The 15,058-nt window shown below is 36.7% G+C and overlaps 1 protein-coding gene across 4 annotated transcripts in view; it reads right to left on the bottom strand.

Moving 5' to 3' along the window:
* The window catches only part of PIAS2 (protein inhibitor of activated STAT 2), a 93,616-nt gene that overhangs the window by 63,313 nt on the left and 15,245 nt on the right, over positions 1-15,058 (bottom strand). For all 4 annotated transcript variants that reach the window (XM_039228921.1, XM_039228922.1, XM_039228923.1 and 1 more), the window contains exon 2: positions 954-1,428. In XM_039228921.1, coding sequence (XP_039084852.1) covers positions 954-1,428 — 475 coding nt within the window. The remainder of the gene's footprint in view (positions 1-953; positions 1,429-15,058) is intronic.

Here is a 15,058-nt window from a genome sequence, read left to right as displayed (position 1 = left end):
AGAAGGAAGGAAGGAAGGAAGGAAGGAAGGAAGGAAGGAAGGAAGGAAGGAAGGAAAGAAAGAAAGAAAGAAAGAAAGAAAGAAAGAAAGAAAGAAAGAAAGAAAGAAAGAAAGAAAGAAAGAAAGAAAGAAATACAGTGAGGAGAGAGGGGCTGGGAAAAGCTTACCACCACCAATCAGGCCATACTGACCCCATTAATGAGCTCTACCTCTCAAAATTTCCTTCTGGCTCAACCAAGATCTAGAACAGCTTAATCCTTAACAAAAGGAAAAAAGCACACACATATATTTAAGAGAATTGTGAGATAACTTGAATTAAAAAGAGTTTTGCCCAGGATGGGGGAAAAAAAACCTCTCAAATTAACTATGAAATGCCATCTCCCAAACAATTTATTTTATCATAAATCCCAATACCTCTACAGATAATTACATTAGGCGATTTAAAAAAAAAAATCATACCATTACAACAAAGAAGTCATCAATGTTGGTAAAAATTTGTTAAAGTCCCATGTATCAATTTTAGTAATAATAAAATCCATTAAATTTTCTGAGCAGTAGATCAATATTAAACAAAAAGCTAAACTCTGTGTACCAATTAAAAAAAATGAAGTATAAAAAAGGTTTATTCCTTAGGAAAGCAGTTTAAACACTATGTTAAACAGAAACTAAATCTCTGTAAAGCTATCAAAACACAAATTATGGGCAGTAATATTTGTAACTGTTCCTATATACACAGAAGCAATCTGAGTTCTAAGCCATAAGAATGCTGGTACGATGAATTAACAGTTTTATATTAGATTTCAGTCATGGTTGCCAATATTACTTATCTGGGATTTATTTGGCAGTAATGTCTCAATTTTATGGTATTAACAGCAAATCATTAGTCAATAGTTGAAAGCCGCTTGCTTTATTTATTCTCTCGTCTACAAGGACTTGATTTCTCTAACACTTACCTAAACTCGTGGGCTTGATGAGAACATCAAGGACATCATAAAAGGGCAAGTTTTTTAACTGCACATCAGGATGGACAGGAGGAATCGGGGGAGATGGCTGCTGCATCTCAAACGTGGGCTTAGTATCTTGAAGCAGCACAGAACCAACAGGAGAGGACGGCGAGTGAGGTGTAACTGAAGTGGAAGGCAACGAGTGGATTCCAGCCACGGCCAAGTCAGGCTCTACAGGTGATGAGCTACCGTCCAATGTGAAAACCGAAGACTTGATTGTGGACAAATCAGAAAGTCCTTCCAGAGTCCGTGGATATCGGCGTCTGTACAATTCTCGGATTTTAATCTGAACGGCAGGGCTGCAGCCACTCTTCAATAAATGCAACGCCCTCATCAGGAGGTCATGCTTGCGTCCACTTTTATTCCGTCCAGCAAAGCCTAGTAACACTTGTAGTTCAGAAACCCTAAAGCTAGAAACCATATTCTGAAAGGAAAAAAAAAAAAAAGGACATAAGCGAAGAGTCATCCTCAATCTTATGAAAACCCCATCCAACTAAGACAGACTGTAAAATCTGGTTTTACCAGCATTTTATCAACCGGTATATGCCAGTAACAGCATTTTCACATACCACTTAGAACTGATCCTATTTATAGAGTCACTGCCTGCCCAAGTTACATTCAAGTTACGGTGTTATGTTTTGCTGTATTCTTAATCTTGATAATCTAGGGTCTATCAGTTTCTACTAACCTCCTCACTATCTGATTATGCTCAAGTGTAAACCCCTATTTATTTTATAACTATGAAATTTATAACCAATGAAATTTTCTTTTCAAAAGTAAGCCCTATTAGCACACATTGTAATGTCTCTTACAGTACTGTCATAAATTAACCAAACAGAAGATCAGATTTTTGCAAAACTATAGGCATAACTTCTGAGGTTAAGCAGTAAATCTACAAAATCAAGACAAAATTGTGATCCAAAATCCAATGAATTTTTCACCCCAACTCAAATGATTAAGGAACAGACCACATCGAGAATAAGTTACTTTTAAATACACGCATCTTATTTAGCATACTTCTAAAACAAGTGAAATCCCGAGCTGAGTATCCAATGAGAAAAAGAGCTTTAACGAGCAAGGAAAGGATTGGTCATAAATCCCAAAGGGCAAGATTCTCCCCAGGCCACTCTGCTGACTTGTTCTTGGGTATAAAATGAAGCTTACAAGCAGTTCCTGCTTCACATCTCATCATCTACTTATTAACAAAACCTAGCAAATACTTTTAATAACTTGCTGCCTCTTACATCCATCTATTTAGTGAGTTTCAGAACTTGGAGGTTAAACCACACTCGGGTCAGATTTACTGGTACCCAAGTGGTGGTCAGAAAGAAGAGTAAGACCCGGAACTGATCCTCACAAAACAATCCTAAGGATAATTCTCCCACCTTGCCTCCTCAGTGCTACACACTCCACAGCCACCTGGGATTCCTTCTCAATCTGGTAGGTGTGCAGGGGCAATATCTACGGCAGGTACTGATTCATGTAGGTCCTCAGTTTTGCACTTTTTAAGTTTCACAGACAGCCCAGAAGCAGCTGTTTAAACTCTGGTTGGCTTTTAAATAGTTGTCAAGAATGATACTTGCTAGTTTTCTAAAATGCACACAAATTTAAATATATCCAAGTACTCTGCATGTACAAGCTGTATCATAATTCTCCTTCATATATCTCTGTATTTTATATTGTGTAAATCAGAGAACATGAAATTGTAATCCTAGCAACCACTTTTTATATTCAACTAGCACTGTCCAATAGAAATAGGAGCCACATATTTAATTCTAAATCTTCTAGTGGCTACAATAAACACTAAAATCTTAATATGCTTTATTTAGCCCAGTATATCAAAAATATTATTTCACCATGTAATCAATTTTTGTGGTTTAAAAATAATCCACTTTTTTAACACTAAGTCTTCAAATCAGTATATTTTACACTTGGAGCATATCTCTGTTTGGACTAACAAACTTCAAGTGCTTCGGAGTCTCAGTGGCCAGCGGTTCCCACACTGAACCACGCAGCTCTAAATCACACTCTAACAGCAACATATACCATGGCCTTTACACTTCACCTCACTTCATTTCCTCCGTATGTTAAAATAAGGATTTTATCTATCTTACCCCAATGCTATGGGCAACAATGATGAAAAACAAGAACATTCTTGGCCTATGTCAAGTTACAGTTTACTCAAGGTTTCATGTATAAAAAGGACCAGGACAGCTTTCCCAAGCACCTTCCCAAGCAAGAACGCAGTGCACCTTTCCCAAAGTCCCCAATCCTAATACTTCAAGTTGGCATGTGTTATTACAGGAGCGTAAGCAGCATTAACTCATGAGAATGCTAACAAAGGCAGTCACACAGATACACATCTGTGATACTTTCTAAAGAAATATAACTCCAAATTCATTATTTTGTTTCCCTCCTTATTTTCAGATATTCCTTGTTTTAAGGAGACTTGTTTTACAGAAATGACAAAAAAGAACACAAAGTCACCCTAAGCTGTGCTCTCAAAACTGAATTTCTGGGAGGTCTCACATCATTTACTTTCCAATGGTAACTTTATCTGGCAAAGAATGCTAATGCAATTAGCTCTATTAACTACTGTAAATATATCAACAAAAAGGAAGAAAGAGATAAGAACTCAGAACATGAATGTGGAATTAGGAAATTCTGCAAAAAAAAAAAAAAAAAAGGAAAAGAAAAGAAAAAGAAAAAAATCCTTTGGTCTGGGGAAGGGCAAAGGAAACCAGAAAAGGATGGTCTCTACACTGCAAAATGCTGCAAAAATGAAGTACTGCTGAAAAAGGATGGCTTTGAGTTCAATGGTGTATTATGGAAAACTTCACAACAACAATCAGTAATTGCACGTAGGTCAAGTCCTGGCATCAAAACTCAGGATGTTGGAAATGTCACTTCATCCCTCCTGTCATCTATTTCTATTCAAAAACAAACATCAACAAAAACTCTCCTCTAGTTATCATTTGCTATTAAGATACTTCTCTATGGAGCTAAGTCAAGTTCTGCATGTTTTTCTTTACAAATCTTGCTGGATCCCATTTCTTCTTAAAGAGATGCCTTTTTTTTTTTTTTTGGTACCACGTAAGGTAAGCCTGCTATGAATACTACCAAGAATGGATTTTAGTTCTTTTTCTCCACCAACTTCTAATGTCTATATCTTTAGTATAATTTTTAGTGTAACTTTTTTCAAGTGGACTTTATCCAGTCTACCCTGCTTCCTCCCAAAGTCTGTCTTCTAAGAGTTCAATGACAATTGCTATATGCTCTACACAAAAGAAATTCAATAAATGCTTGCTAATCGATTTTAAGGAAATTCTATGAACTAGAGAGAAATATGTTGGCATGACTAATTTTTAAAAAGATACATAAACAATCTGGATTTCTAAAGAAAAGCTAGTATAAATTAAGACCAGAACTTTAAGTCAACCTTATTTATCAAATTAAAGTAACAAAATTATTTTAAAAATTAAAGCTGAGGCATTATAAAATTGGAACTACAGGAGTCAAGGCAAGTTGAAAAGTGCTACATTTAGAAAATACCTCATTAAGGAAGTAAGTATGATAGTTACATGCAATACCCAATGAGTAAGAATGCTCTTCAACTTTTTTTTTTAGGTTTATTTTTTTGGGAGAGAGAAAGCAGGGGAAGTGCAGAGAAAAACGAGGGAGGGAGGGACAGAGAGAGAGAGAGAGAGAGAGAGAGAGAGAATATGAATGCATCCCAAGCAGGCTCCATACTTCCAGAATGGAGACCAACACAAGGCTTGAACTCACAAACTGTGAGATCATGACCTGAGTTGAAATCAAGAGTCTGACACTCAACTGTCTGAGCCACCCAGACGGCCCTGCTCCTTAACTCTTAAACACAAGATAGAAAGTGCACAAGTAGTTCAGAATTTGGGGGAAATTCTAATAGGTTGGAAGCCATGGTAAAGATCAACACCAACTCTGTAGATCCTCCATCTGTCAGAATGTATAATATAGGGTAGGGAAAGGAGCTGCTGTGGGAAATTGATAAATCACATTATTAACACCGTCTATCCCAACTACAATTTTTTTAAATGTTTATTTTTGAGAGAGAGAAAATGAACGAGTGAAGGAGTGGCCAAGATAGAGGAGGACAGAGGATCCAAAGCAGGCTCCGCACTGCCCGCAGAAAACCCAATGTGGGGCTTGAACTCACAAACTGAGAGATCATGACATGAGTCAAAGTCAGGCACTTAATAGGCTGAGCCACCCAGGTGCTCCCCAACTACAATATTAAAACAACTTACATCTTTGTTTATAAGTAGGAATGGATAAAGAAAAACTACCAGATATATATCAATACATCCGAGGAGTGACCAAGTCATAAGAGAAGCTATGTGACAAATCAGAAAGATGCTCCAATTCCTCTCCATTTCAGAGGTCATAGAAGGCCTTAGTTTGCAGCACTGTATTCCTGTGAATTCATGTTTTCCCTATAATTAAATGTCTTTGACCTGAGAGACTGTATGTGGATCTCTTCCTTACAACACAATAACTCCGAGACTGAAAGAACTGAAACTGAAAATCAACTATTAAAAGAAATAATAAAGGGGTATCTGGTGGCTCAGTCAGTTAAGCATCTGATTTTTTATTTTGGTTCAGGTCATGATCTCAAGGTTCGTGAGTTCAAAGCCCCAACAGTGTTGAACTTGCCTGGGATTCTCCCCCTCTGTCCCTTCCCGCTGTCTCTGTCAAAAATAAACTTGAAAAATAAAAAAAAAAAAATTTTTTAATAAAAGAAATAAAGAGAATACTACATTTCAAAATTTATAAAATAAGCCAAAGCTTGGGAGAACATCTCCCTCAATGCTTCTATTATTATACAATACAAAATTTAAAATTAAGTGTTTAAAAAGCAAAAAAGTAACACACACCTTCAAAAGAGTAAGGAATCAAGGATTAAAAAAGACTTGAATTATAGAGCAAAAGCAGAAAAGTCTCTAATGTCAGGTCCAAAAAAGTGAAAGAAAACATAGTGTTGAGAATGAGAAAAAGAACATTAAAGAACACAAACACTAAGCAAATTTCTTTAAACAACGAGAACAGCATATACAACTATATTCTAATAACTTACAGTTACTTCCTAGAAAAACATATGCAACCTGATTTGAGAAGAGATCTATTCCCTTTGCAGCCACTACTTCCAAAAGCATCTACCCAGACAAAACAGCTTAATGAATAGTTTCTATGAAGCCTTCAAGGAAAAGATGGAATGCTGTTTCTTAAAAGCTGTTCAAAATAGTAAGTCAAAAAGTTAAATACAGGGGCACCTGGATGGCTCAGCTGTTGGACCTTTGGCTTCAGCTTGGTTCATGATCTCACAGTTTATGGGTTCGAGCCCTATATCGGGCTCTGTGCTGACAGCTCAAAGTCTGGAGCCTCCTGTGGATTCTATGTCCCCCCGTCTCTCTGTCCCTCCTCACAAAAAATAAATAAAAAAATAATAAAATTAAACTAATAAATAAAATAAATAAAATGAAACAAAAATTTTTAATATTTATTTACTTTTGATAGAGAGAAAGAGACAGAGTGTGAGTAGGGGAAGGACAGAGAGAGAGGGAGACACAGAATGCAAAGCAGGCTTCAGGCTCTGAGCTGTCAGCACAGAGACCGATGCAGGGCTTGAATGCAGGAACCATGAGATCATGACCTGAGCTGAAGTCCAACGCTTTACCGACTGAGCCACCCAGACGCCCCTAAAATAATTTTTTTTAAGACATGTTAGAAGACAAACATGAAAAAATCTGTTGAAGACAAAATTTGTTAAGATGCAAATTTTTGTTCTCCAAACTTCAGCACGGAGTCAGACTAATTCAAATTTTAAGCAAAAGTCTGATGAAAAAGGTAGCCTAGAATACCACCTATTTCTTCCCATTTCCCAATGTGGACCAGCAAAGTCTTTCATCAATATTTCCAGTGAATATAGATACAAAAGCCCTCAAAGTACCCAAATGCAGTTTAATCCAGGAAAATAAAAATGGCTTAACATAGGGGCACCTGGGTGGCTCAGTTGGTTAAGCGTCTGACTTTGGCTCAGGTCACAATCTTGTGGTTTGTGGGCTCAAGCCCCGCGTCGGGCTCTGTGCTGACAGCTTAGCTCAGAGCCTGGAGCCTGGAGCCTGTTTCAGATTCTGTGCCTCCCTCTCTCTCTGACCTCCCCTGTTCACGCTGTCTCTCTGTCTGTCCCTCCCTCCCTCCCTCCCTCTCTCTCTCTCAGAAATAAATAAAACATTAAAAAAATTTTTTTAAGTGGCTTAACATAAACTTTGTACATTACTTGGTTAAGAGGATTTCTATCCTTATAGCAGCATACTAAAATATTTATGGGTAAGATTATACGATACAGGAGATTTCCTTTAAAATCATTTGGGGAAGACTCCAAATAGGCAAAGCAGTCTTGAGAAAATAGAACAAAACTGAAGGCATCAGGCTCCCTGTTTTCAAACTGTAATACAAAGCTAAAATAATCAAAATAGTAAGGTATGGACACGAAAAAACATATAGATCAATGGAACAGAACAGAGAGCCCAAAAATAAACCCATTCATATATGGTCAATTAATAACAGAGGAGCCAAGATTATACAATGGAAAAATGATAGTCTTTTCAATAAATGATGCCGGGAATACTGAACAGCCACATGCTAAAGAATGAAACTGGACCATTATCTTACACTATACACAAAGATTAACTCAAAATGGACTAAAGACTTGAACCTGAATCCATAAAAATCCTAGAAGAAAACATGGCTTGTAAGCTCCTTGACACAGGCCTTGGCAATGTCGTTTTAAATCTGACACCACAAGCAAAAGTAACAACAACAAAAACACCAAGTGGAACTACATCAAATCTAAAAAGCTTCCACAAAGCAAAGGAAACCATCGACAAAATGAAAAGGCAACCTATGTAAAGGAAGAAAATATTTGCAAATCATGTCTCCAATAAGGGGTAAATATCCAAAATATATAAAGAATTCATAAAAAGAACAAAAAAATTCCATTAAAAATTAGGCAAATGTGCATCGACACAGATGGAGCTAAAGAGTATTCTGCTAAGTGAAATAAGTCAGAAAAAGACAAATACCACATGATTTCACTCATAGGTGGAATTTAAGAAACGAAACATGAGCAAAGGGAAAAAGAGAGAAAGGTGCAAATCAAGACTCTTCACTATAGAGAATTGATAGTCACCAGAAAGGAAATGGTTGGGGGGGATGGGTTAAATAAGTGATGGGGATGAAGGAGTGCACTTGTGATAAGCGCCAGTTGTATGGAAGTGGTCAATCACTATATGTACACCTGCAACTAATATTACACTATATGTTAGGTAACTGGAATTTAAATACTTTTTAATAATTGGCCAGAAAATCTGAATAGACATACAAATGATCAACAAGGACACGAAACAATGCTCAACGTCATTAATCATCAGGGAAACGCAAAGCAAAACCACAATGAGATATCATTTCACACCTGTCAGAATAGCTACTATCAAAAAAGACAAGAAATAATAAATGGTGGCAACGCTGTAGAGAAGAGGGAACCCGTGCACACTGTTGGTGGTGGTGTAAATGGGCGCAGCCACTATGGAAAACAGTATGGAGGTTCCTCAAAAAATTAAAAATAGAACTGTAACAAGATCCAGCAATTCTACTTGTGGGTATTTACCTGAGGAAAATGAAGACACTAACTTGAAAAGATAGATGTACCCCTGCCAAATAATTACTGCAGCATTATTTACATACAATAGCCAAGCTACGGAACAACCTAAGTGTCCAAAAATGGAATGAATAAAGAAGCTGTATGTATACACATACACCTCACAGTTTTGTATACATTGCAGCGTGCGCGCGCACACACACACACACAATTGGAATATTACTTAGCCATATAAAGAATGAAATCTTGCCATTTGTGAAAACATGGATAGAACCTGAGGGCATTATGCTAAGTGAAATAAGTCATATAGAGAAAGGCGAATACCATATGATCTCACATGTGAAACCTAAAAACAAAACAAAAAACAAGCTCATAGATAGAACAATTTAGTGGTTTCAGTGAGGGTGGGGGGCGGGGGGGAGAATATGAGTGAAGGGGATCAAAAGGTACAAACTTTCAGTTATAAATTAAATATTATGGGGATGTGATGTTCAGCACGATAAGTATAGTTAATAATAGCATACTGTATACTTGAGAGTTGAAAAGAGAGATCTTAAAAGTTCTCCTAAGAAAAAATTTTAGTTGAGTGCCTGGGTAGCTGAGTCAGTTAAGTGTCTGACTTCAGCTCAGGTCATGATCTCATGGTTCGTGGGTTTGAGCCCTGCATCAGGTTCTCTGCTAATAGCATGGAACCTGCTTCATATCCTGTCCCCTGCTCTCTCTGCCCCTCCCCTGCTTGCACACTCTATCTCAAAATAAATAAACTTAAAAAAAATTTTAGGAACTGTAAGATGATGTATATTTGCTAGATTTATTGTGATAATCATTTGCAACACATACAGTGAATCATGCTATACACCTGAAACTAATATAATGTTATATATCAATTTTACCTCAATTAAGAAAATAAAAATCCCAGAAACTTGAAAAAAAATCATTGGGGGGAATAGAGACATGAACAAAAGAGTTGATAACTGCTGAAGCTGAGTACTGGGTACAGGGTAAATTCTCAACCTTGTAAATATAAGAATGTTTCCATAGTAAAAAGTTTCCTTGGATGGAGGAAACCAGTTATGGGGTACAGAGCAACTCTCTGCATGATCTTCCTAATTTTTCCATAAATCTAAAAGTATTACAGATTTAATTGAGCAAACATTGGTTGAAAGTAGGGAAAAACAGATTGTGAGCTAAATACCATTTCCCACAAAAGGAAACCAGGCTCCTTGAAGAAATGGCTAATTTCAAGTCTGAGGTAGGAAATGCACAAGATGAGCCTAGAACATTTTATCATACCAGGAAGCAAAGAAGCTATAAGAGACTACTGGAATCTTGTCAGAAGGACAGAGAAAACATTCCAGTAGCCCAAGACAAGTTAACTGGACCATCGAAGAGAACAAAAACTGCATCAAACCAAACACATCAAATACATTAAAAATTATTCATTCATAACAATACTTAAAACACACACATACACACACACACACACACACACACAACTGGGGCACCTGGGTGACTCAATCTGTTAAATGTCCAATTCTTGATCTCAGCTCAGGTCTTGATCTCAGAGGCACGAGTTCAAGCCCCATAGTGGGCTCCACACTGGGCATGATGCCTACTTAAAACAAAAAACAAAAAACAAAAAACAAAAACAGAGGTGCCTGGGTGGCTCAGTCGGTTAAAGCATCTGACTTCGGCTCAGGTCATGATCTCAGAGTTCTTGGGTTCAAACCCCGCATTAGGCTCCACACTGACAGCTCAGAGCCTGGAGCCTGCTTCAGATTCTATGTCTCTCTCTTTGTCTGCTCCTCCCCTGCTCATGCCGTCTCTCAAAAAATAAACATTAAAAAAATTATTTTAAATGAAAAAAACAAAAAACATAGCTCACTGAACTCTGTTACAGGATGTTAAGAAACCAACTCATTATTCTGAAAATTGATAAAGGAAGGAAAACAATACAAAAGGATTTATTGGTTTAAAAAAGCTCATGTTTAATCTGCATAAATGCTAGAAGGGCATTTGAAAAAGTCTATCTATTCTTTACTGATAAAAATTCTCAATAATCAGAATAAAACTCTGTTAACATGATAAAAGGTAGCTATCAGAAATCAGTAACAAATATCACCTTTAAAGATGAAATATATCATAAATACCTATAAAAGATACGTTTTCTCATTAAAAGTTATTCTGAAGTACCTAGACAATACCAATTTAAAAGAAGTAACATTTAGAGGTGCCTGGGTGGCTCAGTTGGTTAAATGCCCGACTCAATTTGATCTCGGCTCAGGTCATGATCTCACCATTTGTGAGATCAAGCCCCACATTGGACTCTGCACTGACAGCATGGTACCTGCTTGGGATTCTCTCTCTCTCCTTCTCTGCCCCTTCCCCACCTGTACACGCTCTCTCACTCACTCATGCTCTCTCTCAAAATACACATTTAAAAAAACAGAAGAAGTAACATATATCACTTACAAATGACAGAACTTTCAACACTGAAAATATAAAGAAGGAGCACCTGGGTGGCTCGGTCGGTTAAGCGTCTGACTTTGGCTCAGGTCATGATCTTGCAGTTTGTGAGTTTAAGCCCCACATCAGGCTCTCTGCTAACATCCTGCAGCCTGGAACCCGCTTCAGATTTTGTGTGTGTCTCTCTCTCTGTCCCTCCCCTGTTCGCGCGTGCTCTCTCTCGCTCTCTCTCTCTCTCAAAAGTAAATAAACATTAAAAATTTTTTTAAAAAAAGAAAATATAAAGGAATCCACTGAAAACTAAGACCTAATAATACTAAGTTAAGAAAACTTTTAGTTTTCTATACATCAAATAGATTTTTAAGTAACTGATAAGGAAAACAAGTATTTTAACAAGTCTAAGTAACATAAAAATATAAAATGTAAAGGAATAAATTTAAAATTTTTGCAAGAGCTGCATAAAAGCAACAGGACATAAATGAACCCTTGAATAAATTAAGGAAATATATCATGTTACTAGATAAAAATAGTGAATATTGAAAATATGTCAATAACTCTCGACTTAATTTAATAAATACAATAAAATTCCAATGAATGAGTAATGAGTTGAAGGGCTTCACAGAGTAAAACTTACCATAAAAAACAAAATATAGAATATGGCAGGTGATGAATACAAAGAACAAAACTAATGGAAAAAAGGACACCGAAGGAAATGGTACAGGATTTGCAATTTTAAAGAGGGAAGGTCTCACTCAGCAGGTAACTGAATAGGTCACTGAAGTAGTAAGAATGGGTATCTTGGGGCACCTGGGTGGCTTAGTCGGTTGAGCGTCCGACTTTCGCTTAGGTCATGATCTCGCAGTTCGTGGGTTCGAGCCCCGCGTCGGGCTCTGTGCTGACTGCCAGCTCAGAGCCTGGAGCCTGTTTCAGAGTCTGCGACTCCCTCTGTCTCTGACCCTCCCCTGCTCACATTGTCTCTCTCTCTCCTAGAAATAAATTAAAAAAATATTAAAAAAAAAAAAAAAGAATGGGTATCTTACCCAATGGGTATGTAAGGAAAGGTATTCCAAGGCATAGGACACAGCGGGTGCAAAAGCCGCTGAGGAAGAAAGCATGTCTGGAAAAGCAAAAAGTTCATCACTGCTGAACCAGAGGAATCTAAGGTAGCAGAAGGATGAGCAAAGAAAATGACAAACCCAAGAGGGAGGTGATTAGCTTAAACATATATTTACTATGTAAAATTACAATATCAAATCTGTGAGGCTAAGAAATGACAGAACAAAACTGCCAAGCAACAAAGGCATGTGTGTAGCTGGTAGAGTGGGGAGCAATATTCTGTAGGTAAGAAAAGGATAGTTTCAGATTTACAGGTCTTAAAATTTCTAAAGAAAACTAGAAAACTCCAAGAATACGTGAAAAAACAAATGGCAGAAAATGACAGAAAACATGAGAAAGAGGACAGGAAAGTATCAGTCCAAAAGGTGGCAAGAAAACAGATGGGGAGACAAAACACACAAAAAAATGGATAAATACAAACACATCAGTAATCCCAAAATTAAAATGAAATAAACTTTCCAATTAAAACAGAAAGATTAGCAGATACCACTACAGAAACCACAGACATCAAAAAGATAGTACAACAATACTAAGAACAGCTTTATACACAGGAATTTGGCAATTTATATGAAAAGGACTTGGGACGCCTCGGTGGCTCAGTAGGTTGAGCTTCCGACTTCAGCTCAGGTCATGATCTAGCCTCATAATCAGGTTCGGTGCTGACAGCTCAGAGCCTGGAGGCGACTTCAGATTCCGTGTCTCCATCTCTCTCTGCTCCTCCTCCCTCACTTGCACTCTCTGTCTCTCTCAAAACTAAATTTTTTAAAAAAAAGTTTTTTAAAAAGGACTAATTCTTTGAAAACTACAAACTACCCAACTCACCCAATATGAAATAGATAATTTAAATACCCCATCAACTACTCGGGAAATTTAATTCATAATTTTAAAATTCCCAAAAAGGAAATGATCAGGACTAAATGGTTTTACTGGAGAATTCTACCCAATGTTTAGAGAAGAATTAATATTGGGGTGCCTAGGTGGCTCAGTCAGTTAAGCGTCCAACTCTTGGTTTCAGCTCAGGTCTTGATCTCACAGTTTTTGAGTTCAAGCCCTGCATCAGGCTCAGTGCTAACAGCATGGAGCCTGCTTGGGAGTCTCAGTCTCTCTCTCTCTCTCTCTTTCCCCTCCCTCTTCCTTTGCCCCTCCCCTGCTCATGCATGCACTGTTTCTCAAAATAAATAAATAAACTTTAAAAAATTAACACTAATTTGATGTCATTTCTTTCAGAAAATAAAAGATGAGAGAATACTTCTAAATTCATTTTATAAACCTAATATTACCCTGATGGCAAAACCAGACAAAAATAGTATAAAAATAAAATTATAAACCAATATCCATCACAACTTATAGATGTTAAAATATTTAACAAATTGTTACCAAACACAATTCAGTAATATACAAAAAAATTATATACCACGACCAAGTGAGGTTTATTCCAGGGATACAAGGCTAGTTCTATGTTTGAAATTAATGCAGTATACCTTAATAGGTAAAAAAAAGAAAACCATATGATCAAAACAGTCAATGCAGAAAATGCATTTAACAAATTCAACATCCACTCATCATACAAATTCTCAGAAAAACAGGAATATAGAACGTCCTCAAATTGCTAGAAATTACCTACAACAAATCTAGAGCTAATAGCACACTTTACGGTAAAAAACTGAATCCATCCCCCTAAAATTGGAAATTAAGCAAGAATATCAATTCCCACTCTATTAATCAACATGGTGCTGTAAGTTCTGGATAAAGGAAAAGACGCAAAGAGGAAATAAATGGCATACAGGTTGGAAAGAAAAAAAATTTAATTTTCTGTATTGGCAAACCCTTAAGGATCTATACAACAGCTCTTAGAACCAATAACTGACTTCAGTAAGGTCAGAGGAGACAAGACCAACACACAAATAACCAATCACATCTCTATATACTAACAAAGAACATTCAAAAACACAAGTTAAAAACACAGTATTATTCATAATCACTCCCCCAAAAATAAAAATGCATGTTTAAAAATATAACAAAACACAAGAATTGTATACTGAAAGCTACAAAATGCTAATGAAAGATGTCTAAGAAAATCTAAATGAATGAATTCTTCATGACTTTTAAGAATCAACAAAGAAGCAACATCAACCTTCCCTAAACTGACATAGATTTAACACAATTTCTACCCAAATCCCACGAAGACTTCTTTAGATAGACAAGATTATTCTAAAATTTTTCTGAAAAGACAAAGAAACTAGAAGAGCTAAAACAATTTGAAAAAATATAGAAATCAGTCTATTTCATTTCACAATGTAGCTCTGTAATCTAGGCTGTTATTAGCAGAAGTAACACATAGGTCTAATAAACAGAACAGATAGCCCAGAAACAGACCTACACAAATATGTGAAATAGTTTTTGACAAAGGTGCAAAAGTAACTCAGTGGAGGAAAGACTGCCTTTCAACAAATGGTGCTGAAGCAAATTATATACATCTCACTATGTCTTACGTTTTATACAAAAATAACTCCAAATGATCATGGTCTTAAACGTTATACTAAAGCTATAAAACTATTAGCAGAAAACACAGAAGAAAATCTTCAAGAACTAGGTCTAGGCAAAGAGTTCTTAGACCGGACATTCAAAGCAAAACCCACAAAAGAAAAAATGATATATTGGACTTCACTGAAATTAAAAACTTGTGCTCTGCAAGACTCTCTTAAAAAGATGAAAAGACCGTCAACAGGCTTAACATCAGCATTTGCAAAACCACGTATCTAACAAAGGACTGGTA

The sequence above is a fragment of the Hyaena hyaena genome, unplaced genomic scaffold (assembly GCF_003009895.1).
Source record: "Hyaena hyaena isolate Hyena2069 unplaced genomic scaffold, ASM300989v1 scaffold_33, whole genome shotgun sequence".
Taxonomy (NCBI): domain Eukaryota; kingdom Metazoa; phylum Chordata; class Mammalia; order Carnivora; family Hyaenidae; genus Hyaena; species Hyaena hyaena.
The sequence above is the reverse complement of the archived record's forward strand: the minus strand, read 5'-3'. Positions and strand labels throughout refer to the sequence as shown.